The sequence below is a fragment of the Garra rufa genome, chromosome 4 (assembly GCF_049309525.1).
Source record: "Garra rufa chromosome 4, GarRuf1.0, whole genome shotgun sequence".
Taxonomy (NCBI): Eukaryota; Metazoa; Chordata; class Actinopteri; order Cypriniformes; family Cyprinidae; genus Garra; species Garra rufa.
Window position 1 is genome coordinate 2,345,510 of NC_133364.1, and position 24,887 is coordinate 2,370,396.

A 24,887-nucleotide genomic window follows, 5' to 3' on the forward strand; every position below is an offset into this window, starting at 1 on the left:
AAAAGCTGCAAAAGTAGGTGTGGAAAGGAGAGAGAGTGTTTCTTTCAGGTTCAGACAGATCAGACTGTTTCATTTCGCTCCCATTGAGTTAAGAACACAAATAAATGCACAGCCATTTTCACTGTGCATTGAAAGCATACACATGAACATGCTGTTACACCTCTATTAACCTTTAAGGCTTATTTTGCGGAGTTTATAATTATAATTTATAAGTTGTATGGTCAAAATAATTGATTTTTCTTTAATGTCAAAAATCATGAGGATATTAGGATCGTGTTCCTAATTTCCTACCGTAAATATATTAAAGCTTTTTGATTAGTAATATGCATTGCTAAGATCTTCATTTGGACAACTTTAAAGGTGATTTTCTCAATATTTAGATTTTTTTCGTACCCTCAGATTCCAGATTTTCAAATATTGTCCTATCCTAACAGACCATACATTTTCAAAAAAACTTGACCCTTATGACTGGTTTTGTGTTCTAGGGTCACATATGAAATTAGCACAACCTTTTTGTTAATATTTAGAGTTGGTTCATTTATTTTAGATTTTGTGTTTTCATTTCATTGAGTGTTTACTTTATTCACATTTTTAAACAGTTTCTTTGTGAGAAACACTACAGTATGGTTACAGAATCAAGTTGCCATCTAAAAAAGCTTATTTTACACAAGTGTGACCATAAATATGATATAATTTCAGCTGTTGTAGATGTGTATTTGCCATCTTCAAGTGACTATGATCTGATGTGTCTGGATCTCCCATCAGTCTCTGCAGATGAAGATGCACGGTCAGGGTTTCCCGTGGAGGCGTGTGCTGATGATGACGCTGGTGTTCGTGGCGGGCTTCGTCGCGCATGACGTGAGGTCACGGGGGTCGTTCGCCGACTCCACCGCGGCGCTGTATCTGGAGAGGTCAGGGGTCACGGGCGTATCCCGGCAGGCCTGGAGTAAAGTGTCGCACTACGGCCAGCGGAGCGTCAGGTCAGGAAACGCATCGAACGCGTGCTAGACGTGCTGCTGCCGTGTCACGTGACTCACGTGTGTTTGTGTTTCAGCTGGCTGGCGGAGAACACGCCGTACTATTACTCTCGCGCGGCGGAGGCCACAGGGCCGCTGCTGGAGGACGCACGCGATTGGATGAAGGCGGCGGCGCTCTACGTCGCTCAGAAGAGCTCTGAAGTGTTTCTGTGGCTGCAGGAGAAAGTGCCGCTCGTCATAGAATGGGTCAGAATACAGATGCCACGTCCTTTTACTTTCTAGATGACAAAAATGTAGATTTGTAGTTGTTCATGTAAATACATGTGTTCCTCAGGTCCAAGCGAACACTCCAGACAGTGTGTTTGAGCTGATAGAGTATGTGAAGCAGCTGCTGCTGTACGTCCACCAGCACCTGATCGTCCCGGCGCTGCAGTATCTGAACACAGCGCTGCAACACGCCTGGAGGAGCCTGCAAGAGTCATGCAAGTCAGTCACACACAACACACATCACATCACTGCGCCTCACTGAGCTCCGGCTCGCTCTTCTGTCTCCACACACACTGCTGCTCTAAACTTTGGGATCCGTAAGACTTGGAATGGTTGTTTTTTTAAGAGCTATCAAAAATGCAGAACAAAATTAGTAAGAAACAGTAATACTGCTAAATGTTATTACAATAAAAAATTGTTTTTTATTTGAATATACTTTAAAATCTAATTTATTCCTGCGATGCAAAGCTGAATTTTCCTCAGCTGTTACTGCAGTCTTCAGTGTCACATGATCCTTCAGAAATCATTCTAATATGTGACCCTGGACCACAACACCAAAAGTGAGATGTATACATCATATGAAAGTTCAATAAATAAGCTTTCTATTGATGTATGGTTTGTTAGGAGAGGACAATATTTGGCTGAGATACATCTATTTGAAAATCTGGAATCTGAGGATGCAAAAAAATCAAAATACTGAGAAAATCACCTTTAAAGTTGTCCAAATTAAGTTCTTAACAATGCATATTACTAATCAAAAATTACATTTTGATATATTTACAGTAGGAATTTTACAAAAAATCTTCATGGAACATGATCTTTACTTAATTTCCTAATGATTTTTGGCATAAAAGAAAAAACAATAATTTTGACCCATACAATGTATTTTTGGCTATTGCTACAAATATACCCCAGCGACTTAAGACTGGTTTTGTGCTCCAGGGTCACATATACTGATTTATTATTAGAATTATCAATGTTCTTTCAGGATTCTTTGATGAAAAACGGCATTTATTCAAAATATAAATCTTTTGTAACAATGTAATACTTTTTTATCACTTTCTGAATTTAACACATCCTTGCTGAATAAGAGGATTAATTTATTTTAAAAAAAATAAAAGAAAGAAAGAATAAAAATGTTCAGTCCCTAAACTTTTAAACAGTAGTGTATATTGTTAGAAAACCTTTGTTTTTAATAAATGCAGTTCTTTTTAACCTTTCATTGATCAAAGAATCCTGAAAAAAATTATAACCGGTTTCAACAAAATATGAAGCAGCACAACTGTTTCCAACATTGATAATACATCAGCATATTAGAATGATTTGTGAAGGATCATGTGACACTGAAGACTGCAGGAATGATGATGGAAATTCAACTTTGATCACAGGAATAAATTACATTTTAAAATATATTCACATAGAAAACAGTTGTTTTAAATTTAAATAATATTTCACAATTGTTTTTCTGTATTTTTGATTAAATAAATGTTGCCTGGATGAGCAGAAGAAATGTCTTTAAAAAACATTACAAATCTTACTGATCCCAAACGTTTAAGCAGCAGCGTCTATAACGTCAGCGCAGGTTGTTTGCACTGAAGTGTTGATAACAAACAGGCATTTTCTGCTGCTCCACCTTTAGCTCTTCTGTGTGCAGATAAGCAGTGTTCTGATCAGTGATGTGTTTGTTGTGTCTGTAGCGGCGAGGTGTCGCTCCACTGCTTACAGAATCACCTGAGATCCTTCACCAACAGCACCTGGGTTTACCTGCAGGACGCCACGTCTGCCGTCAAGAGTCGAGCTCAGGAGCTGCTGTCTGGAGCGTGATGCCCGTCTCCGACAGACCCTCCTTCACCTCACATTTCCTCCTTTTTCCCCCGTTTTGCTTTATTTTGTCAATTTGCATGATTTTATATCTGTTGTACTGACGGTTCGGTCTTTTATGCAGATGTTTTTCATGGTGTTTATTTTCCGAGGCGTGTTCTTTAGCTCTGTGTGGATCACTAATGACTACTGCTGCTGTACTTGAACACTGAACATTAATGTGATTGAGCTGATGGACCATTCACCGTCAGACACAGCCGCATCTTCTGCTTTCGGGCCGCGGACTCCAGAATAACAGGGTTGCTACAGAAACCGCGCTGTTGAAATAGAATATATCATTTGAAGCAGGCGTGTGTCCTGTCAGATGAACTGATTTGTTACTTTGTAAATGATTTATAAATAAATAAACCAATGCTGTTCAGTCCTGCTCACTGTGCCTGGCTTATTTTTATATTTTCATTGTGTAATGGAACCCAAAGCCTTGTGTGTGCGCATTAAAACATTTTAATTCAAATATGAGTCCATAATCCAATCCTTCCTCCAGTGAAAAAGCCATCTGGTCTGAATCAGGAGAGAAATCTGCACAGATCAAGCACAGTTTACAAAACCGCTCTGAACAAATATAGGGCTGGATTTTGGTAAGCGACAATAGGAGATGGACTTTTCCACTGGAGGAAGCGTTATTATGGATTATGGACTTAATGTATTTGAGTTAAAAATGTCTTAACGATGGATGTGTTTGAGCTTTTGTCTTGTCAAGATGTTAACTGATGGACTGAGTGCTGTGGATTATTGTGATGTTTTTATCAGCTGATTGGACTCTCATTCTGACGGCACCCATTCACTGCAGAGGATGAAATGACACATTTCTACAAATGTGGTGAAGAAACAAACTCATCTGCATCTCGGATGGCCTGAGGGTGAGCATATTTTAAGCAAATATAAATATTTGGTCGAACTATGTTTTGGTAGAATTGTAGTTTTCGTGTAGATTCATACGATGTTATTACAGCGTTATTACTGTGTTATTCCATCCCCTTCGATAGCTCAGTTGGTAGAGCGGAGGACTGTAGAGGTGTATCCACTGATATCCTTAGGTCGCTGGTTCGAATCCGGCTCGAAGGAGGAATTTTTTTTTAAAAACACGTATATATATTCAGTAACTTGTTTAATCTTCTGACTTCGATTCAGTCGAGCAAATAAGCTCAAGGTAACGGTAAGAACACATTCTAGTATAGAGCAAACCAGACCAGATGAACTGGTTTAACTAGTAAACGATTTGAATAGTGATGTCCTTCCTGGACACTTCGCCTGCAGCGTTAACCAGCCTAGTTTTTTAAGTGTTTTACAGTTGCTGACCAACTTTGCCTATTGAAAATATCCCTATTCTGGTCCAAACTGGTATACGCGGGTTTCGCTTCAGCAGGACTGTAGCCATAAATATTAGTGTAAGTGAAGGTCATTCTGATTTAAAAGCGAATTTAGGTATTTATTTAGTGGAATAGACTGAACTGAACGCGTATTTAATAAACATAATAAATATTAGTGATGGGAGAAACAAACCTTTTCACGGTTTCGAAGCGCTCGAAACACAACACGCTAGAGACGCCTGCTGGTCAAAGTGTGTAAATGCAACTAAAACAAGCATAAAAACAGCTTTTGCAAATGTTTTATTGAAAGTATAATACTTTAAATGCAAATAAAACATCAAATATGAAGTCTATGTATAGTATGTGTGTGTTTTTTATATTAATTTGCAGCGGCAAACCATTGCAATGACTGAAATCACGTGACTTTGGCAGTTTGATACGCGCATCGAACCACTGTTTCGAAACAAGCGATTCACAAAAGGTCCGAAGCTTCAGTAAGCAGTGCTTCGAAAGCGTCCATCACTAATATACATTTATTGAGCGCTGATAATTATTATACAGTAACTGACACTGTATGGAGGATGATGCCTGGCGCGGGTCTCGCAGGCGGGGGATTAGCTCAGATGGTAGAGCGCTCGCTTAGCATGCGAGAGGTAGCGGGATCGATGCCCGCATCCTCCATAGCTTTTCGGATCTTTTCGCGAATTATAAAGAATTAAATGAGAAGTGAACACTCATGATTCGCAAAACAACTCGCGCTGTATATATATATATATATTTTTTTTTTAAATATGTAACGTTATATCGAACCTTAAGATCGAGTTTTTAAAACATGTCACTAATCAAATTTTAATTCTAATCTAACTAAATTTGATGAGCACACAAATTTAAGATTGTTTTATTATGGTTTACACGCCTTTCCTGTTACTACGTCCTTGGAATCAAACCAACCAATCTCTACGCGCGCAGCTGTCGAGCGAGCTAATCAGCTGTCGCTGCGCTGTGCTCGAGAGCCAATCAGCGGTCAGGTCGCTGTTCCTGTGAGTCGAGTTGCTGATGAGGGTTTGTTTGGGTTTAAAGAGTCGCCTAGTGATCGCTGAGGAGGAAGGAATAAACGCAGGTATTTATTCTCAACACAGCGATGACAAACGCATGCTTGCTTTGATTTGTGTTTAGATTTCGTTGCTGCTCGCGTCTGAGGTGTTTTGTCAGACAACGGTGGTGATTTTGTCATGAAATAGCTGCAGTAAAGCTAGCGAATGCTAACCAAACACTAGCAGCTGCTGCGGATGGCTATTACAGCTACAGCGGAATTCAGAAACTATCGTGTGTTTACGGTCTGGCAGGAGATAAAGAATGATACAGGTTCGTATAACAGGTTTCAATCAGGTAATGTCACCTACGAGAACGTACCATGGTACACTGATGATTTCCGATTGAAAATACCGTGTCATTGTTTGATTACTGTAGTCATACATTAAAGTAGAATCACGGGATGACGATTATCATCGTGTCAAAAACAACGACAATTATGGTGCATAATAATTAATTATATTAAATGGAGTCATTACAATGCATTCGCAGTATCATGGTATTACTATGTTTTTGTACATGGTTGATATTTCTGCAAGATTTAAAGAAAATGCAACTAGAAATGTCTAAATTTAGTTACAGGGAGAAAGATAGATTTTCAGGAAGCAAGAGAAATTTAAAAAGAAAAGCATTTAAGTATGGTTATACTATATATGTATAAATCTTATATAAAAAGTGAAAAATATAGTGTTTATTTAACATTAAAAAATGAGAGTTCTGCAAAATTTGCAATAATTTATTGTCTATTTAAAAATGAGAATAATGCAACATTTTCAATAGCATATATAGCATATATTAATACATTTTTTAAAAATGAAAACAATGACCGAATGTGAAGTAAAATATTGTTTATTTAAAATGTAAAATAAAAAATGAAAATAATGCAAAATGTGCAATAAAATAGTGTTTAAGCTAAAAAAAATTTTTAATTATGCATAATGTGCAATAACATATAGTTTATTTAAAATAAATATTGTAAAGTGTTAATACAATATTGTGTTTATGTAACATTTCAAAAAATACAAATAATGAAAAAATGTGTAATAAAATAGTAGTATGCATTCAATACTTAAAAATAAAAAAATAATGCCATGTGTGCAATGAAATATATAGTGATTTTTATTATTTAAAAAATTGTTGCACTGGTGGAGTTTTTGTTTGTGAAATGTGATAAACTCACTAGGTACGTCAAACCTTGTCTGTCGTCATTAGTGTGTGTGTGTGTGTGTGTGTGTGTGTGTGTGTGTGTGTGTGTGTCCTGAAACTGTGCTTGTTTTTCCAGCTAGTGCACGATCATTACAGGATTCATTACAGAAGCAGTTCTGCAGAGGAGACACAGGATCTGCCGTGTGTTTTATGAGCCGTGAGCTGAGCTGATGTTGGGGGTCAGAGGTCACTGACTGATAGTGTGTGTTTGGTTTGTCATTCAGGTGTGGAGATGAAGAGTCTCAGCGCCGCATGAACGTCCACCAGGCCATGGAGTTCCGCTTCGGGAGCATCGCGTTCAGCTCGCGCTTCGACTCGGGGAATCTGGCCCGCGTGGAGCGAGTGGATCGATCCGAACCCGACGGCGAGAGCGGCAGACCGGCCAACGCTTCAGCCCAGCCGCTGCCCGACTACGAGTTTAACGTCTGGACCAAACCGGACTGCGCCAGCACAGAGTTCGAGAACGGCAACCGGTAGATGATTACATGATCGCAGTGTTCAGATCTTTGTGAAATAGAGTTGTATCATTAAGAGCTTAAGATGCTTTAGAACTGCTTCATGGGCAATTTGACTTTTTTGTTTGGTTATTTTTGGGTTTAATGTTGAATTAAAGATAGAATGTGTGTCCAACAGGTCATGGTTTTACTTCAGTGTTCGTGGGACGTTGCCGGGCAAACTGCTGAAGATCAACATGATGAACATGAACAAACAGAGCAAGCTTTACTCGCAGGGCATGGCGCCGTTCGTCCGCTCGCTGCCCGTCAGAACGCGCTGGGAGAGAGTCCGCGACAGACCCGTCTTTGAGGTGCAGACACACCGCTGGAGAAAAACACTTCAAACAATCCTGTTTGTTTCCTGAAATAATCCAACTATAAATAACTCCTGTGTGTGTTTCTGCAGATGTCAGACAGTCAGTTTATCTTGTCGTTTGTTCATCGTCTGCTGGACGTGCGCGGCGTCACCACTTATTTCTCCTTCTGTTATCCGTTCTCGTACACGGAGTGTCAGGACATGATGCTGCAGCTGGACCACAGGTTCCTGAGTGCCGCACACACGCCGGGGCCCTGCAGGTACACAACCATCAGACACCTGCTGCAGCCTCACAGCTCACTTACGGAAGAAACAAGAGAACAGTCCAAATATTTTGAGAATAAAGCCGAAATGCTACAAAATTAAAGTCAAAATATTTGTAGAATTTTAAATCATAGAGTTAAAACTGATTTAGATTTTGAAAGCTGAGACTTTGTTATATCTCCTGGTGATCCCAATCTGGGCCATTTGCGTTCACAATAGGCTGGAATATACTCTCTAAATATTAGAACTTTAGTCTTGTAATTGCCACTAATTAATTTAGACTTTATTTTTGAAACATTTCGACTTTATTTTTGAAACATTCCGACTTTATTTCTGAAACATTCCGACTTTATTTTTGAAACATTCCGACTTTATTTCTGAAACATTCCGACTTTATTTCTGAAACATTCTGACTTTATTTTTGAAACATTCCGACTTTATTTCTGAAACATTCTGACTTTATTTCTGAAACATTCTGACTTTATTTCTGAAACATTCCGACTTTATTTCTGAAACATTCCGACTTTATTTCTGAAACATTCTGACTTTATTTCTGAAACATTCTGACTTTATTCTTGAAACATTTCGACTTTATTCTTGAAACATTCCGACTTTATTCTTGAAACATTCCGACTTTATTTCTGAAACATTCCGACTTTATTTTTGAAACATTCCGACTTTATTTCTGAAACATTCCGACTTTATTTCTGAAACATTCTGACTTTATTTTTGAAACATTCCGACTTTATTTCTGAAACATTCTGACTTTATTTCTGAAACATTCTGACTTTATTTTTGAAACATTCCGACTTTATTTCTGAAACATTCCGACTTTATTTCTGAAACATTCTGACTTTATTTCTGAAACATTCTGACTTTATTCTTGAAACATTTCGACTTTATTCTTGAAACATTCCGACTTTATTCTTGAAACATTCTGACTTTATTTTTGAAACATTTCGACTTTATTTTTGAAACATTTCGACTTTATTTCTGAAACATTCTGACTTTATTTCTGAAACATTCCGACTTTATTTCTGAAACATTCTGACTTTATTTCTGAAACATTCTGACTTTATTTTTGAAACATTCCGACTTTATTTCTGAAACATTCTGACTTTATTTTTGAAACATTCTGACTTTATTCTTGAAACATTTCGACTTTATTCTTGAAACATTCCGACTTTATTCTTGAAACATTCCGACTTTATTCTGAAACATTCTGACTTTATTTTTGAAACATTTCGACTTTATTCTTGAAACATTCCGACTTTATTTCTGAAACATTCCGACTTTATTTCTGAAACATTCCGAAACATTCCCACTTTTTTCCCGAAACATTCCGACTTTATTTCTGAAACATTCCGACTTTATTCTTGAATCATTCCGACTTTATTTCTGAATCATTCCGACTTTATTTCTGAAATATTTCGACTTTATTCTTGAAACATTCCGACTTTATTTCTGAAACATTCCGACTTTATTTCTGAAACATTCCGACTTTATTCTTGAATCATTCCGACTTTATTTCTGAAACATTCCGACTTTATTCTTGAAACATTCCGACTTTATTCTTGAAACATTCCGACTTTATTTCTGAAACATTCCGACTTTATTTCTGAAACATTCCGACTTTATTCTTGAAACATTCCGACTTTATTTCTGAAACATTCCGACTTTATTCTTGAAACATTCCGACTTTATTCTTGAAACATTCCGACTTTATTTCTGAAACATTCCGACTTTATTTCTGAAACATTCTGACTTTATTTTTGAAACATTCCGACTTTATTTCTGAAACATTCCGACTTTATTTCTGAAACATTCTGACTTTATTTCTGAAACATTCTGACTTTATTCTTGAAACATTTCGACTTTATTCTTGAAACATTCCGACTTTATTCTTGAAACATTCCGACTTTATTCTGAAACATTCTGACTTTATTTTTGAAACATTCTGACTTTATTCTTGAAACATTTCGACTTTATTCTTGAAACATTCCGACTTTATTCTTGAAACATTCCGACTTTATTCTGAAACATTCTGACTTTATTTTTGAAACATTTCGACTTTATTTTTGAAACATTTCGACTTTATTTCTGAAACATTCTGACTTTATTTCTGAAACATTCCGACTTTATTTCTGAAACATTCTGACTTTATTTCTGAAACATTCTGACTTTATTTTTGAAACATTCCGAATTTATTTCTGAAACATTCTGACTTTATTTTTGAAACATTCTGACTTTATTCTTGAAACATTTCGACTTTATTCTTGAAACATTCCGACTTTATTCTTGAAACATTCCGACTTTATTCTGAAACATTCTGACTTTATTTTTGAAACATTTCGACTTTATTCTTGAAACATTCCGACTTTATTTCTGAAACATTCCGACTTTATTTCTGAAACATTCCGAAACATTCCCACTTTTTTCCCGAAACATTCCGACTTTATTTCTGAAACATTCCGACTTTATTCTTGAATCATTCCGACTTTATTTCTGAATCATTCCGACTTTATTTCTGAAATATTTCGACTTTATTCTTGAAACATTCCGACTTTATTTCTGAAACATTCCGACTTTATTTCTGAAACATTCCGACTTTATTCTTGAATCATTCCGACTTTATTTCTGAAACATTCCGACTTTATTCTTGAAACATTCCGACTTTATTCTTGAAACATTCCGACTTTATTTCTGAAACATTCCGACTTTATTTCTGAAACATTCCGACTTTATTCTTGAAACATTCCGACTTTATTTCTGAAACATTCCGACTTTATTCTTGAAACATTCCGACTTTATTCTTGAAACATTCCGACTTTATTTCTGAAACATTCCGACTTTATTTCTGAAACATTCCGACTTTATTCTTGAAACATTCCGACTTTATTCTTGAATCATTCCGACTTTATTTCTGAAACATTCCGACTTTATTTCTGAAACATTCCGACTTTATTTCTGAAACATTCCGACTTTATTCTTGAATCATTCCGACTTTATTCTTGAATCATTCCGACTTTATTTCTGAAACATTCCGACTTTATTTCTGAAACATTCCGACTTTATTTCTGAAACATTTCGACTTTATTTCTGAAACATTCCGACTTTATTTCTGAAACATTCCGACTTTATTTCTGAAACATTCCGACTTTATTCTTGAAACATTCCGACTTTATTTCTGAAACATTCCGACTTTATTCTTGAAACATTCCGACTTTATTCTTGAAACATTCCGACTTTATTTCTGAAACATTCTGACTTTATTCTTGAAACATTCCGACTTTATTTCTGAAACATTCCGACTTTATTCTTGAAACATTCCGACTTTATTCTTGAAACATTCCGACTTTATTTCTGAAACATTCCGACTTTATTTCTGAAACATTCCGACTTTATTCTTGAAACATTCCGACTTTATTCTTGAATCATTCCGACTTTATTTCTGAAACATTCCGACTTTATTTCTGAAACATTCCGACTTTATTTCTGAAACATTCCGACTTTATTCTTGAATCATTCCGACTTTATTCTTGAATCATTCCGACTTTATTTCTGAAACATTCCGACTTTATTTCTGAAACATTCCGACTTTATTTCTGAAACATTTCGACTTTATTTCTGAAACATTCCGACTTTATTTCTGAAACATTCCGACTTTATTTCTGAAACATTCCGACTTTATTCTTGAAACATTCCGACTTTATTTCTGAAACATTCCGACTTTATTCTTGAAACATTCCGACTTTATTCTTGAAACATTCCGACTTTATTTCTGAAACATTCCGACTTTATTTCTGAAACATCCCGACTGTATTCTTGAAACATTCCGACTTTATTTCCGAAACATTCCGACTTTATTCCCGAAACATTCCGACTTTATTTCTGAAACATTCCGACTTTATTCTTGAAACATTGCGACTTTATTCTCGTAATCTTACATTTAGCCACTAAAAGCGCAAAATATTTAAATAATCAATATATAATTTATTGCAAAGTTAGTTGTTTCCCCGCTTTTTATGCATAATATATTTTAAACACATGAATGTGTCTTCCTTTTGAATTGCTCTTCTTCCTGTAAGGTCCTCCTGTAATCAAACATTGCAGCTTGTAGTTGTATTTTCTGCTGATGTGTTTGTCCGTGTGTAGTCCGCTGGAGAGTATCTACTATCACCGTGAGCTGCTGTGTCACTCTCTGGACGGCCATCGGGTGGATCTGATCACGGTTTCGTCGTGTCACGGTTTGCTGGAGGAGAGGGAGCCGCGGCTGGAGCGTCTGTTCCCGGACCTCAGCACGCCTCGACCGCACTGCTTCACCGGCAAACGGGTATCAGACGGTTATTACACTATCACCTCAGTAACCCATAGCCTGTTTCAGAGCACACACGTGATTGTGTTGAGTGTGTTTTCTCTGCTGTGTTCAGGTGTTTTTTCTGAGCAGTCGTGTTCATCCCGGTGAGACGCCGTCTAGTTTTGTTTTTAACGGTTTCCTGAACTTCATCTTGAGTCAGGACGACCCACGCGCTCAGACGCTCCGCAGGATGTTCGTTTTCAAACTCATTCCCATGCTAAACCCCGACGGGGTCGTCAGGGGTCACTACAGGTCAGAGGTCATCTGGGGCTCGATCTTGTTTTCAGTTAACATTATTTAACATTAACATTATTTAACAATAATAATATTTTTTTTTCTTCAGTTGTCATCTCCATTTTAACTTTATTTTTCAAACCATATAAAAGACATTTATTAATTGTTAAACAATTAAATTAAATTAATTTATTTTACATTTTATTTATTTTAAATGCTATAAAATTATAAAATGAACATTATAAAAGTTATTGTTTCAAATGTAAGTGAGTTATTTGAAGTGTGTGTGTTTGTAGGACGGACTCACGTGGTGTGAATCTGAACAGACAGTATGTGAACCCCAGTCCCGATCTGCACCCGTCCATCTACGGCGCCAAATCTCTGCTGCTCTACCACCACACACACAATCGCCTCGGCAACAGCACGCCCTCCGCCCTAAAAACCTCCAACCAATCAAACACCACTCCTCCTGTGACCACACCCACTGAACAGGAGCACTGTCTCAAGCTGCGCAACGGGGCGGAGCGAGGGGAGGGGCCGACCCTTGACCTCTCCGAGATCCCCATGCAGCTGGAGGAGAGCTGGGAGAAGGGCGGAGTCGAGAGGGAGGCGGGGCCCTGTGATGAGAACGAATCCACACCGAGCAGAGTCGAAGCAGTGGGTGTGACGAACCCCGCCCCCTCTGAGCAGATCCCGCCCCAGGAGAGTGGAGTGGCCTATTATGTAGACCTGCACGGACACGCCTCCAAACGAGGATGCTTCATGTACGGCAACAACCTGCCGGATGAGAGTCAGCAGGTGTGTGTGTGTGTGTGTGTGTTGTTATTTCATCCTTTTGCAGATTTGGCATTTTTATTTTTATTTTTTTTAGCCTTATAAAAAATAATTTATCAAGTGGTGAACACGTATAAATATTTAACCAGTTATTTAAATTGTAAATCAGTTATTTGCTATTTCAAATGTTTAAAATTGAGTCAGTTTTTTTAAAATGTTTCAGATTTTATCAGTTATTTTAAATGTTTCAGTTTAATTCAGTTATTATAAATGTTTCTGATGTAATCATTGTTTTAACTCTTTCAAATGAATTCACTTTTTTTAATGTTTCAGTTTTTATCTTTTTTTATGTTTCAAATTTATTCAGTTATGTTAAATGTTTCAGATTTAATCTTTATTTTAAATGTTTTAAATTTGTTCCGTTTTTTTCAATGTTTCACATTTAATTGTTGTTTTAAATGTGACACGTTTAATCAGTTATTTAAATTTTAAATGGTTTTTTATTCAATTATTTTGAATGTTTCAAATTTAATCATTGTTCTAAACATTATATAATAAATCAGGTTTTTTTTTTTTATATTATGCATTTAATCCATCATTTTAATTTTTTGTTTTACAGGTGGAGAACATGTTGTATCCAAAGCTGATCTCTCTAAACTGCGCTCATTTTGATTTCCTGGGCTGTAATTTCTCCGAGAAGAACATGTACGCTCGTGACAAACGTGACGGCCAGTCGAAGGAGGGCAGCGGGCGTGTGGCCATTCACAAAGCCATCGGCCTGATCCACAGGTACAGACCCACAATCAGAAGCAGGCCAGTATTAAACCGCTGTGACGTGTGTGTGAACGATCGTGTGTGTTCTCTGTGTTTAGCTACACGCTGGAGTGCAACTACAACACGGGCCGCTCGGTCAACAGCATCCCGCCCGCCTGTCACGATAACGGACGAGCCACGCCCCCTCCGCCGCCCACCTTCCCGCCCAAATACACGCCGGAGGTGTTCGAGCAGGTGGGGCGCGCGGTGGCCGTGGCGGCGCTGGACATGGGGGAGTGTAACCCGTGGCCGAGGCTGGTTCTGTCTGAACACAGCAGTCTGGTGAACCTGCGCGCCTCCATCCTCAAACACGTAAGGAACAGCAAGGGCCTCGTGTCCAACAACCGCCGAAACGCTGCTAACGCCAACACCAAATCCAGCAGCTCGCCAAAACCAGCGTAAGAGACCCTTCCTGCAAGATCATTTGAAATGTTGTATATTTAAAGGGATAGTTCACCCAAAAATGAAAATGTGATGTTTATCTGCTTACCCCCAGAGCATCCAAGATGTAGGTGACTTTGTTTCCTCAGCAGAACACAAATGAAGATTTTTAACTCAAACCGCTGCAGTCTGTCAGTCATATAATGGCAGTGGATGGGCACCAGACCTTCAAAAGTAAACAAAAACATGCACAGACAAATCCAAATCACACCCTGCGGCTCGTCACGATACTCTGATGTCCTAAGACACGAAACAGTAGTATACACAAACACCGGAAGGGGAAATCAGTGAAAAGTCCCGGATGAGTTTGCACAAGCAATCGTAATCTTTTAGCTTTAAATGGGTTTGAACAATCAGGAGAAGTGCAAGTAATTACCATTTTGAATAGCCGCTATACCCACAATCTCTGTGCTCTGTGGAAACAATGAGTGTCGTTTACATGCGACAGTTTGCGTAGACTACACCACAGAGCTACACGAGTCACAAACCGGACGATGAGCTCGTGCTCAGGACAGATGGACGTGGCTGTGTATCAAAGGTAAAAAATGGTATAAATACTGTTCAGTTTCTCACAAAAACCGATGGTTTCGTGTCTTAGGACATCAGAGTATCGTGACGAGCCGCAGGGTGTAATTTGGATTTGTCTGTGCATGTTTTTGTTTACTTTTAAAGGTCTGGTGTCCATCCACTGCCATTATATGACTGACAGACTGCAGCGGTTTGAGTTAAAAATCTTCATTTGTGTTCTGCTGAAGAAACAAAGTCAGCTACATCTTGGATTCTCTGGGGGTAAGCAGATAAACATCACATTTTCATTTTTGGGTGAACTATCCTTTTAAATGATTACTCCACTTCCAAAATAACAGTTTCCTGATCATTTACTCTCTCCCTTGTCATTCAAGATGTTCATGTCTGTCTTTCTTCAGTCGCAAAGAAAGGTTTTTTGAGGAAAACATTCTTGGATTTTTCTCCATATAGTGGACTTCAGTGCAGCTTCAAAGGATCCCAGCCGAAGAAGAAGGGTCTTATCTAGCAAAATGATTGGTTATTTTCTAAAAAATGTTTAACAATTTATTTACTTTTTAAAAACTCCCGTCTCATTTTCTCGATTTTGAAGTTGGAGCAGAAAATGAGACACACCCTAACAGTCTTGAACTGGAGTTAGAGCTAGACAAGAGCAGCATTTATGTGGTTCAAAATGTATAAATATTAAATTCTTTAGACTAGGGTTGCACGGTATACCGGTACTACAGTAGTATCGCGATACTAAAGCTTACAAATACCCGCGGTGCCATTGCATTTTTGAAACGGTAGTATCGTCCATACGGTAGCACCATAGGATATGTTGTATGCACGGCAGGAACACTGTTTAAAACGTTCATGCACGCCAGCAGAAACATTACAAGTTGACTGTCAAAATGTCTTTCTGCTGTGCTTTGTGTACTACAGGCTGTGTCTATGCTTTATGTGGTATTCAGTGTTTCCCGGCGCTTCAGTTCAGTTTGAAATGAGAATGTGCACGCGCACGTCGTTGTTCACGCTGCAGTTTATCAGAAGAGAGGGTCTGATTCAGACCGTCTGATGTTATTTACAAAGTGGCAGCTCAAGAATCAATTATTCAACATCAAAATATTTTACTAGAAAGAATTTTCGTATTTTTATTCATTTGCCTACTTTTAGAACAGGTGTAATAATTCGTTTCTGGAAGCATCTTTGCGATCACGAATGCAATTCCATTCATGAACATAGTGGTTTTGCACTTAGTTCTTATCAGTCATTATGTATTTTTTAACATTATAAATGAATACGTTTTAATATACAAGCTGCTAACTTGGAAATTTTAAGATATGGCAGCAAAAATGCTCGTGACAGTTCAGCAATAGGACACGAGCGAGTTGTTTTGGTTTCGTTTCTGTGTTCGAATCCGCGTTGGTTTGGGCGAATCACTGATTCACTGAGCCATTCATAAAAACGACTCATTTGATTCACTCCTGAATGATTCAGCTGTTTTGAAAGAATCGGTTGAACGACTCAGTGATTCAATCATCAACACTGCTGCCATCTGCTGGCGGTTTGAAGTTTCCCGCCATGTTCCATTCTTTTCCAACATATTTCTATATTCAGAGTTTTGTATTTAAAACAGTAATCTTATAACATTATTTATGCAATTATAAGTACAATCTAAATGTCATGAGTTTTGTTTACATGATTTCATGGATAACAATAGCCAGTCATTCATTCACATTAATGAAGTATTCAGAGAAAAATCTTGCCTGTTTTGATTTACATCTTTGTATTTATGAATTTTTTATTCATTTTGTAGAATTGAATTTTAAATGAACAGAATAGTGCATGGTGTCATGATACTTCAGCTGGTATAGTATCGTAAGTCATTTTTATGGTATCGTGACAACCCTACTTTAGACCGATCATTTCACTACATAAGACTTGTTCCTCACTGGGATCGTTTAAAGCCTTCTGAAGCTGCACTGAAACTGCATTTTTAACCTTCAGTCTGTTGAAGTCCGCTATATGGAGAAAAATCCTGGAATGTTTTTCTCAAAACAGCTTAATTTCTTTGTGACTGAAGAAAGAAAGACATGAATATCTTGGTGACATGGGGCTGAGTAACTTATCAAGAAATGTTTGTGGAGAAATTACATGTGGAGTAATTTTTTTTAATCAACTATTTTAAATGTTTTACAGACGATCAATTTAACTGTTATTAATTGAATCGGATATTTTTGAAGCTTTTCAATTGAATCATTATTTTAAATGTTTCAAATCTAGTAAGTCATTTTAAATCTTTCAAATTGTATCTGCTATTTTAAATGTTACACATTTTCTCAGTTATTTTCAAGGTTTTAAATTGAATCTGTTATTTCAAATGTTTCAATGTTTCAAATTCAACCAGTTATTTCAACTGTTTTCAGTGTAATCACTTCAATTTCTAGACCTTTAACCAGTTTAAAATTAAATCAGTTATTTTACTTTTTTATTTTTTTTTTTATTTTTTTACATCAAATCAGTTATTTTAAATGTTTGTTATTTTTTTATGTTTTTTTTTTTTACATTTAAATGTTATGCATTTGTTTATAAAATGGTTATTTTCTTTTTTCTGGAATTGAAATGTGATTATTCATTCATTTTAATTAGTTGTGAGCTCTTTCTCTCAGTGGAACACTAATAATGTTTTTTTTTTTTGTTCAGTTTTCTTTATATCCCTTTGCAAATGTGTGATTTTCACCACATTTTTCCAGCCATATGAACCGCATGTGTTAATGCATTGCTTTATTCTGCTGTGTTGTGTGTTTTCTCAGGAGTCTGAGCACATCTGCCTCAGAAAACTCCCTGAACCGGACGCGCAGTAACGCTAATGTTCACGGCGGCCGGCAGACATCCCCTCAGCTCAAGAGTTCTCCCAGCTTCACCTTTGGCTGCAGCGCACCCGGCCCCGCCACACAGCGGCCCTCACACCGGAGCCTGGGGCCCGTCAGAGGTAAGTCAGTCAATTACCTGTTTTTATTTGTTCATTTTGTGGCAGGAACAAGCTTCTATATGCATTGTTTCACTGTTGGTTTGGATGTTTTTTTTCACGTTTTGTTGCAGCATTATGTTAAACTGCTTTAAATGAGTTTTTCCCCACATCAATCTACACTCCATACACCATAATAATGACAAAGCAAAAACCAGATTTGCCAATGTTACAGATGCATTAAAAATAAAACACTGAAGTAAGTAGATTGCATAAGTATTCATACCCTTAACTCAGTGCATAGTTGAAGCAGCTTTACAGCCTCAAGTGTTTTTGGGTCTGATGTGAGCATCTTTGCACATCTGCATTTGGCAATTATCTGCCATTCTTTGCCTCACCTTTTCACCTCTCCATCTCTGTCAGCTTGGACATTTTCTAGAGTCCTAGTTGTTCCAATCATCTTCCATTATGGAGAATGCTTCTGTCAACCTTCAATGCAGCAGATTTGTTTCTGAACTCTTCTCTAGATCATGGCCTTAACGCAAGTCTGTCACTGAGCTCTACAGGCAGTTATCTTGGTTTTTGCTCTGATCTGCATTTTCAGCTGTTAGACCTTTTCTGAGAGGTGTGTGTCTTTCTAAATCAGACTCATTCACATGAATTTGCCACAGTTTAACTCCACTCCAAGTGTAGGAACATCTAGAAGCAATATGAATGCTCCTGAGATACATTTACAGTGTCCCAGAAAAGGGTATGAATACTTATGCAACAGGATCTTTTCAGTTTTTTTATTTTTAATAAATTTGCACAAATGTTAAAAACCAATTTTTTGCTTTGCCATTATGGAGTAGGGAGTGTAGATTGATGTGGGAGAAAAAGTAATTTAAAGTAGTTTAACATAAGGCAGCAACATAACAAAATGTGAAAAAAATGAAGGGGTATGAATAATTTCGCAAGGCACTGTAGTTGACCTTCTGTTCTGGTGGTTGTGTGTTTTGTAGAGTGTAAAGCGCAGGAGAAGCGGCGTCCGCATCATCAGCACCAGCGGCTCTCTCTGCGCCAGCAGCCGGCCCCTACACGACCCCCTCTCTCGCCGTCATCCTCCTCCTCTTCCTCCTCCCCGTCCTCCTCGTCCTCGGGGGCCCCGGGCCCCTGCTCCATCAGTATGGCAGGTCTGTACTCGCTCCAGCCGCCCAGCCTGGCTCAGATCCTGCCCTCCCTGCAGGCCATGCCCCGCCCCAGCCTGCTCTCCAAACTGCCCCCCCTGCAGGCCTACCTCAGCGACAGCAGGACGGCACCGGGGCCCACACCGCAGTGACGGGCCCTCACTGCCTCTGTGTGTGTGTGTGTGTGTGTGTGTGTGGATTGAACATTTTTTATTATTTTTATTTTTTAAGTTGGATTTTACATCCCATGTAGCACCTGAAAAGATTATTTGAGATGTTGATTAAAAAAAGAGAGGATTTATTTATTCTGAATAATTTAGTAATATTGAGGCCTTAGATTCTACGTTCATTGAATATATCTGAGCTCAAACTGAGTCAATCTCATGAAAATACAGCATATTTCAACTCAAAAGTTTTACTGTAGCATAATCCACTAGTTTTTGCATGCATTTTTTTTAATGTTTGTGCATTATTTTCATGACAGTTACTATTAAATGGTTTTTATTTTGCATAAATAAAATGAAACCTGATTTTTTCCCCCTGAGATTTTATTTTTAAATTTGTTGTTAAGCACATTTAAATCTTAAGCTTTCATTACTAAAAATAGTTTAATTTGTGCATAATCCACTCATTTTGTGGGAGAGAATTAAACCTGAGATTTTCTTTCTGAGATGGTTTTTTTTCACATTAATTGACATTTAAACACATTTAAGTCTAATTGATTGATGATTGCCATGAAAATGTCACCAAATGTTCTGCTTTTGGGTTGAAATATGATCATGTTTTTGAGAAAGCTGAAGTCAGACATTAGTAAGAATCTGCTGACACTAACACATCTAATACTGATGTGACGTCACCTTCCAGTTTCCCTGAAGCTGATGAAAGGTGACATCTGTATATGATCACGCCGCACTTTTATTGTTTCCTGTGTAAAGAGGAGTAGTGTGTGTGTGTGTGTGTGTTTTCTACTGTGTCTCCCAGTCTGATGTGTGATTTGATTGGTTTGCTGTGATCTTCATCTGAAGGCCTTTATTCTGACTCTGTCTCTGTACTGCCTTCTGCCGAATCTGTCGTGCTCACTGTATGCGCGTCAGTCTCACTCAAATATGAGTCTACATCATATTTCACATCAATTAGATTTTGCTTAAATAAAATATTTATTCTTTTTATTTTAGGTCCATTGAAGATTTTTGATATTATTTTCATGAAAGTAAAGCACGTTTTCCCCTCAAAACCTTTTTTTTAATGCAAAATAATGATGAAAAAATAATTTAAAAGGTTATTGTGACTTTTTATCTCACAATTCTGACTTTCTCAGAATTGTGAAATAAAAACACACAGTTGCGAGTTATAAACTCATAATTGCAAGAATAAAAGTCAGAATTGTCTGATATAAACTTGCTATTTTTAGTTATTAGGTCAGAATTGTGAGAAATAAAGTCAGTGTTGCATGATATAAATGTGATATAAAGAAATGCAATAAAAGTCAGAATTATGAGATAAAAAGTTGCAGTTGCGAGTTATAAAGTGAGAACTGCGATTTTATATCTTGCTATTCTAAGAAATAAAGTCACGTGATATAAACTTGCAATTTTGAGAAATAAGTCAAAATTGTGAGAGGAAAAAAATGTTTGTTTTTTTTCAGCTGCAAAAATGGGCTTCCATATATATTTGGTATTCAATATGATATTATTTGTCACGCTAAATTTTAGATGTTGAATTTGCAGATGTAAAATTTTATTTTGCTTTCTTATGTTAATATAATTCCTGATTTTTTTCTTTTTATGATTGGGGTGAAATATGACATTTCTCTGTGAGATTGACGTGTGTGTGTGTGTGTGTGTGTGTGTGTGTGTGTGTGTGTGTGTGTGTGTGTGTGTGTGTGTGTGTGGCGTTGCAGATATAGTGTGATATATCAGTGACGAGTGAAACGCAGCTGTTTTTTGCACACAAAGCTGCTTGAAATCCCAGAAATCCTTCCACAAATGTTGAATCTACAGACGTAAAGCACATCAGTGAAAACTCGCCGCCAGACCGATGTTCATCCTAGAGCTGAGCAGAGCTGTGTGTAACCAGTATAACGTATAGCAGACGCTGTGTGTGTAAATATAGTGAGATCAGACGCTGTGTTTGTGAACGTAACTTCCTGTTCTCTCCGCATCTCTTCTCTATTTGAGTGTTCATTCATCCTGAATCTGTAATCTGGTGGTTCTCTTGTCCCGTCTGTCTCTGAATGTATAACGGCAGCCAATCACACGTGTCTCCTGTAAACCACATGATGCTGTGCTCATTAATAAATGTGTCTTGATTAACACGATAGAAGCGTCCCAGCTGACTTTTCTCTAATAAACATCCTGTTTGAACAGCTTCTGTGACCTTTGACCTTTCTTTTCGATCTTGCGCTGTCATCACATCCTGTCCGTCTGCAAGCAGATACATTTACGTATCAACAAACCAGCTCCCTCCACTGTTGCCGTGGTTACCACAGAACCTGTTTGTAATTGGCTGTCTGTCTGTCTGTCTTGTTGCCTAGGCAACAGCTGCCCTGAGTTGCGCCCCGCCGGACAGATCAAAGAGATTCAAATGCGGGGTGGGCGGGGCAAGTCTGCCAGAGGCCCCGCCCACTCTCACTCCCCCCAGCAGAGGACGGCGCTGCTGTCGCAGGTAGAGCATCAGCTCAGAAACACATTTACAGACGCCTTACGGATCTAAACAGCATTGAGTTTGTTTTTCTAGGAGCCGCTGCGGGAATCTCTGGACATCCTGACGTCTATCGAGTGCAGCAGGTGAGGGTCAGCATTTGAGACGCAGGTACAGATGAAGCACAGAGACACAGTTGTGAGTCTGTAAGTCTGCTTTCAGATGTGAGCTGCAGCCTCGGCCCAGCCGTATCCCGGTGAGGAGAGACCTTGAGTCCAGCGTCCTTCCTCCTGCCGAATCTGAGACGCCCACCATGAGAGTCTGGAAACTCATCAAACCCGGCATCAAGAAACACCTGGCGGGTCAGAGTCGCTCGTTTAACCCTAGACAGTAGCCCGCCTCTTGTTTTAAACACACATTTCAAGACTAAACTGCATTATATGTTTGGATCACTTCAATCTCAGTTTACTAACACATATTATTGGAGATATAGTTTATGTCAGTATCTGTTCTAAAGATCTCATTGATTAAATTACAAGCATCAGATTTTCCTCTTAGAAATATCAGCATCTGCAGCAAATTCCTATTTTTGAGTCTGAATACAAATGAGCAGTTTTTTCCTCCATATTCCCACTGTATCTGACCAGTGTTGCGGAAAGTTACTTTTAAAAGTAATGCGTTACTCCCTAATTATGTTACTTAGTTACTTTTTTATGGAAAGTAATGCGATACATTACTTTTGCGATACTTTTGCATTACTTTTTAAAACTGGGCAGGGCTTGCTGGATTGTTTTTCATATAAAAAGTTAGATTTTTAGCAAATGTAAAAGCCCTTTCACACCAAAAAGTGAAATAAATAAGCCTTAAGGAAAAGTAAATTCATGTCTATAGAGAAGACTGTAGGAGAAGGAAGTTCAACACTCACTGCAAAAAATGCTTTTCTTTCTTAGAAATTTTTTCTCTTGTTTCCAGCCAAAATATCTAAAAATAGTTTTTTCTGAAAAAAAAAAAAAGTCAAAATTAAGTGAGTTCAAATAGAAAACAAGATTATTTTTCTTACCCCATTGGCAGTGCAAAAATGCACTTAATTGTGACCTCTTTATATTTTGTATAATGTGCCCCTGGAGCACAGAACCAGTCTTCAGTAGCACGGCTATATTTGTAGCAATAATATATATAATATATAGCCAACAATACATTATATGGGTCAAAATTATGCCAAAAATCATTAGGATATTAAGTAAAGATCATGTTCCATGAAGATATTTTGTAAATTTCCTATCGTAAATGTATTAAAACTTCATTTTTGATTAGTAATATGCATTGCCAAGAACTTCATTTGGACAACTTTAAAGGAGATTTTCTCAATATTTTGACTTTTTTGCACCCTCAGATTGCAGATTTTTAAATATTGTCCTATCTTAACAAACCATACATCAATGGAAAGCTTATTTATTCAGAAGTGATGTATAAATCATCAATATACAATTAAAAAAAATGACCCTTATGACTGGTTCTGTGGTCCAGGGTCATGGTTCCATTTCTGAAAATGAGATCTTTCATATGTGAGGCATTAATCTGCTGTTCTGTTCACAGATTTCGCAGCTTGTGGTTTTGATTATTCACATTCTCTTCTGTTGTTTTCAGATGGATCTTCTCTGCGTCTGGCCACTAAAGCTCTGCTGAAGAGCTCGTCCTGTAGCTATCAGAGCTCTGGAGACAAACACACACACAGGTAACACACTGCAGCCTGTTCTTGCCTTCTACTGCTGAAACACATGAGGAAGCTTTTCCTGAGAGACACATCCTGTGTGCATGAACTGCAGCAGATGTATGTGACGTTTGCATGTGCTCTAATACTTAAACATCTTCATCTCAACAGATCTCTGCAGACCTGAGGAACTACAGATCTGCTCATCTACACACAAACACTCGTGTTAGAGGAACACTTCAGCCAGAAATGAACATCAGCTGAACATCTGCTCACCCTCAGGCCATCCAGGATTAGGATGAGTTGGTTCATCAGATTTGTATAAATGTGTCATTCCATCACAGTGAATGGGTGCCGTCAGAATGAGAGTCCAAACAGCTGATCAAATTTTTTTTTAAACTAAAATCTGAGTCTGTAATCTATAGTAGCACTTCCTCTAGGCCAAAAAAAGCTAGCTGGTCTGAATCAGGAGAAAAATCTGCACAGAAGCATCGTTTACAAGCCAAAACAGCTCTAAACAAATATGTGGCTGGATTTTGGTGTGATTTTCACTGGAGGAAGTGTTATTATGGACTCAGTGTATTTTAGTGACATATGTCTTGATGGATTTGTTTGAGCTTTTGTCTTCTCCAGATGTGAACTGATGGACTGGAGAGTGCTGTGATGTTTTTATCAGCTGTTTGGTCTCTCATTCTGACGGCACCCATTCACTGCACAGGGTGGAATGACACATTTCTACAAATTTGATGATGAAACTAACTCATCCTATCTCAGATGGCCTGAGGGTGAGCAGTAATGTTAATTTTTGTGAGTGAAATGAAGTGCTTAAATCGTCAGTGGTTTCCAGTGTTCAGCAGTGCTGCGTCTGGTTTCATTGTCCCTAAAGGAACACTCCAGTTTTTTTGGAAATAGGCTCATTCTCCAACTCCCCGAGTTAATAAGTTGATTTTTACCGTTTTGAAATCCATTCAGCCGTTCTCCTGTTCTGGCGATATCACTTTTAGCATAGCTTAGCATAGATCATTGAATCCTATGAGACCGATAGCATCGCGTTCAAAAATGACCAACGAGTTTCCATATTTGTCCTATTTAAAACTGGACTCTTCTGTAGTTATATCGTGTACTAAGACCAGCGGAAAATGTAAAGCTGTGATTTTCTAGGCCGATAAGATTAGGAACTACACTCCCATTCCGGCGTAATAATCAAGTTAGTTTGCTGCTGTAATATGGACACAGCAGGAGCAGTAATATCACGCAGCACCTGAAATTAGTTCTCAGCTGGGTAACTTCCAACGAGGAACTCTCCCTGATCATGCAGTTGGTCACGTTGAGCTGCGATGTGTTGCATGGTATTACTGCTCCTGCTTCAGTCATATTACAGCAGCAAACTTCCTTGATTATTACGCCGGAATGGGAGTGTAGTTCCTAATCTTATCGGCCTAGAAAATCACAGCTTTACATTTTCCGCC

General features: G+C 38.0%; 2 protein-coding genes and 2 non-coding genes across 4 annotated transcripts in view; all 4 read left to right on the forward strand.

Annotated features, from left to right (window-relative positions):
* Positions 1 to 3,486, forward strand: part of LOC141333402 (transmembrane protein 214-A-like) — a 12,444-nt gene extending 8,958 nt beyond the window's left edge. Inside the window, exons 13-16 of the mRNA XM_073838387.1 lie at positions 766 to 980; positions 1,055 to 1,223; positions 1,312 to 1,463; positions 2,942 to 3,486. Coding sequence (XP_073694488.1) covers positions 766 to 980; positions 1,055 to 1,223; positions 1,312 to 1,463; positions 2,942 to 3,068 — 663 coding nt within the window. The 3' untranslated portion in view covers positions 3,069 to 3,486. The remainder of the gene's footprint in view (positions 1 to 765; positions 981 to 1,054; positions 1,224 to 1,311; positions 1,464 to 2,941) is intronic.
* A 615-nt stretch (positions 3,487 to 4,101) lies between these two features.
* Positions 4,102 to 4,190, forward strand: trnay-gua (transfer RNA tyrosine (anticodon GUA)). Its single transcript is given in 2 exon segments — positions 4,102 to 4,138; positions 4,155 to 4,190. It is a non-coding gene; the product is annotated as a tRNA-Tyr (tRNA).
* An 853-nt stretch (positions 4,191 to 5,043) lies between these two features.
* trnaa-agc (transfer RNA alanine (anticodon AGC)) lies at positions 5,044 to 5,116 on the forward strand. The gene has a single exon. It is a non-coding gene; the product is annotated as a tRNA-Ala (tRNA).
* A 365-nt stretch (positions 5,117 to 5,481) lies between these two features.
* agbl5 (AGBL carboxypeptidase 5) lies at positions 5,482 to 24,750 on the forward strand. Its single transcript, XM_073838038.1, has 16 exons — positions 5,482 to 5,555; positions 6,958 to 7,206; positions 7,367 to 7,538; positions 7,634 to 7,803; positions 11,963 to 12,140; positions 12,238 to 12,416; positions 12,695 to 13,196; positions 13,792 to 13,961; positions 14,045 to 14,383; positions 17,747 to 17,925; positions 18,903 to 19,073; positions 21,601 to 21,731; positions 21,804 to 21,853; positions 21,930 to 22,069; positions 23,355 to 23,442; positions 23,590 to 24,750. The coding sequence occupies exons 2-16, from the start codon at positions 6,986 to 6,988 to the stop codon at positions 23,603 to 23,605; spliced, it is 2,706 nt and encodes a 901-aa protein (XP_073694139.1). The 5' UTR covers positions 5,482 to 5,555; positions 6,958 to 6,985; the 3' UTR covers positions 23,606 to 24,750.
* The last annotated feature ends 137 nt before the right edge of the window (positions 24,751 to 24,887 follow it).

What these genes read in the sequence shown, in the direction of transcription:
- agbl5 (XM_073838038.1), top strand. Translation starts at nt 6,986, where the DNA reads ATGAACGTCCACCAGGCCATGGAGTTCCGCTTCGGGAGCATCGCGTTC. An exon ending in TGCCGGATGAGAGTCAGCAG is followed by an intron (nt 13,197 to 13,791) that starts GTGTGTGTGTGT and finishes TTTGTTTTACAG; the next exon opens with GTGGAGAACATGTTGTATCC. An exon ending in GAGCCTGGGGCCCGTCAGAG is followed by an intron (nt 17,926 to 18,902) that starts GTAAGTCAGTCA and finishes TGTGTTTTGTAG; the next exon opens with AGTGTAAAGCGCAGGAGAAG.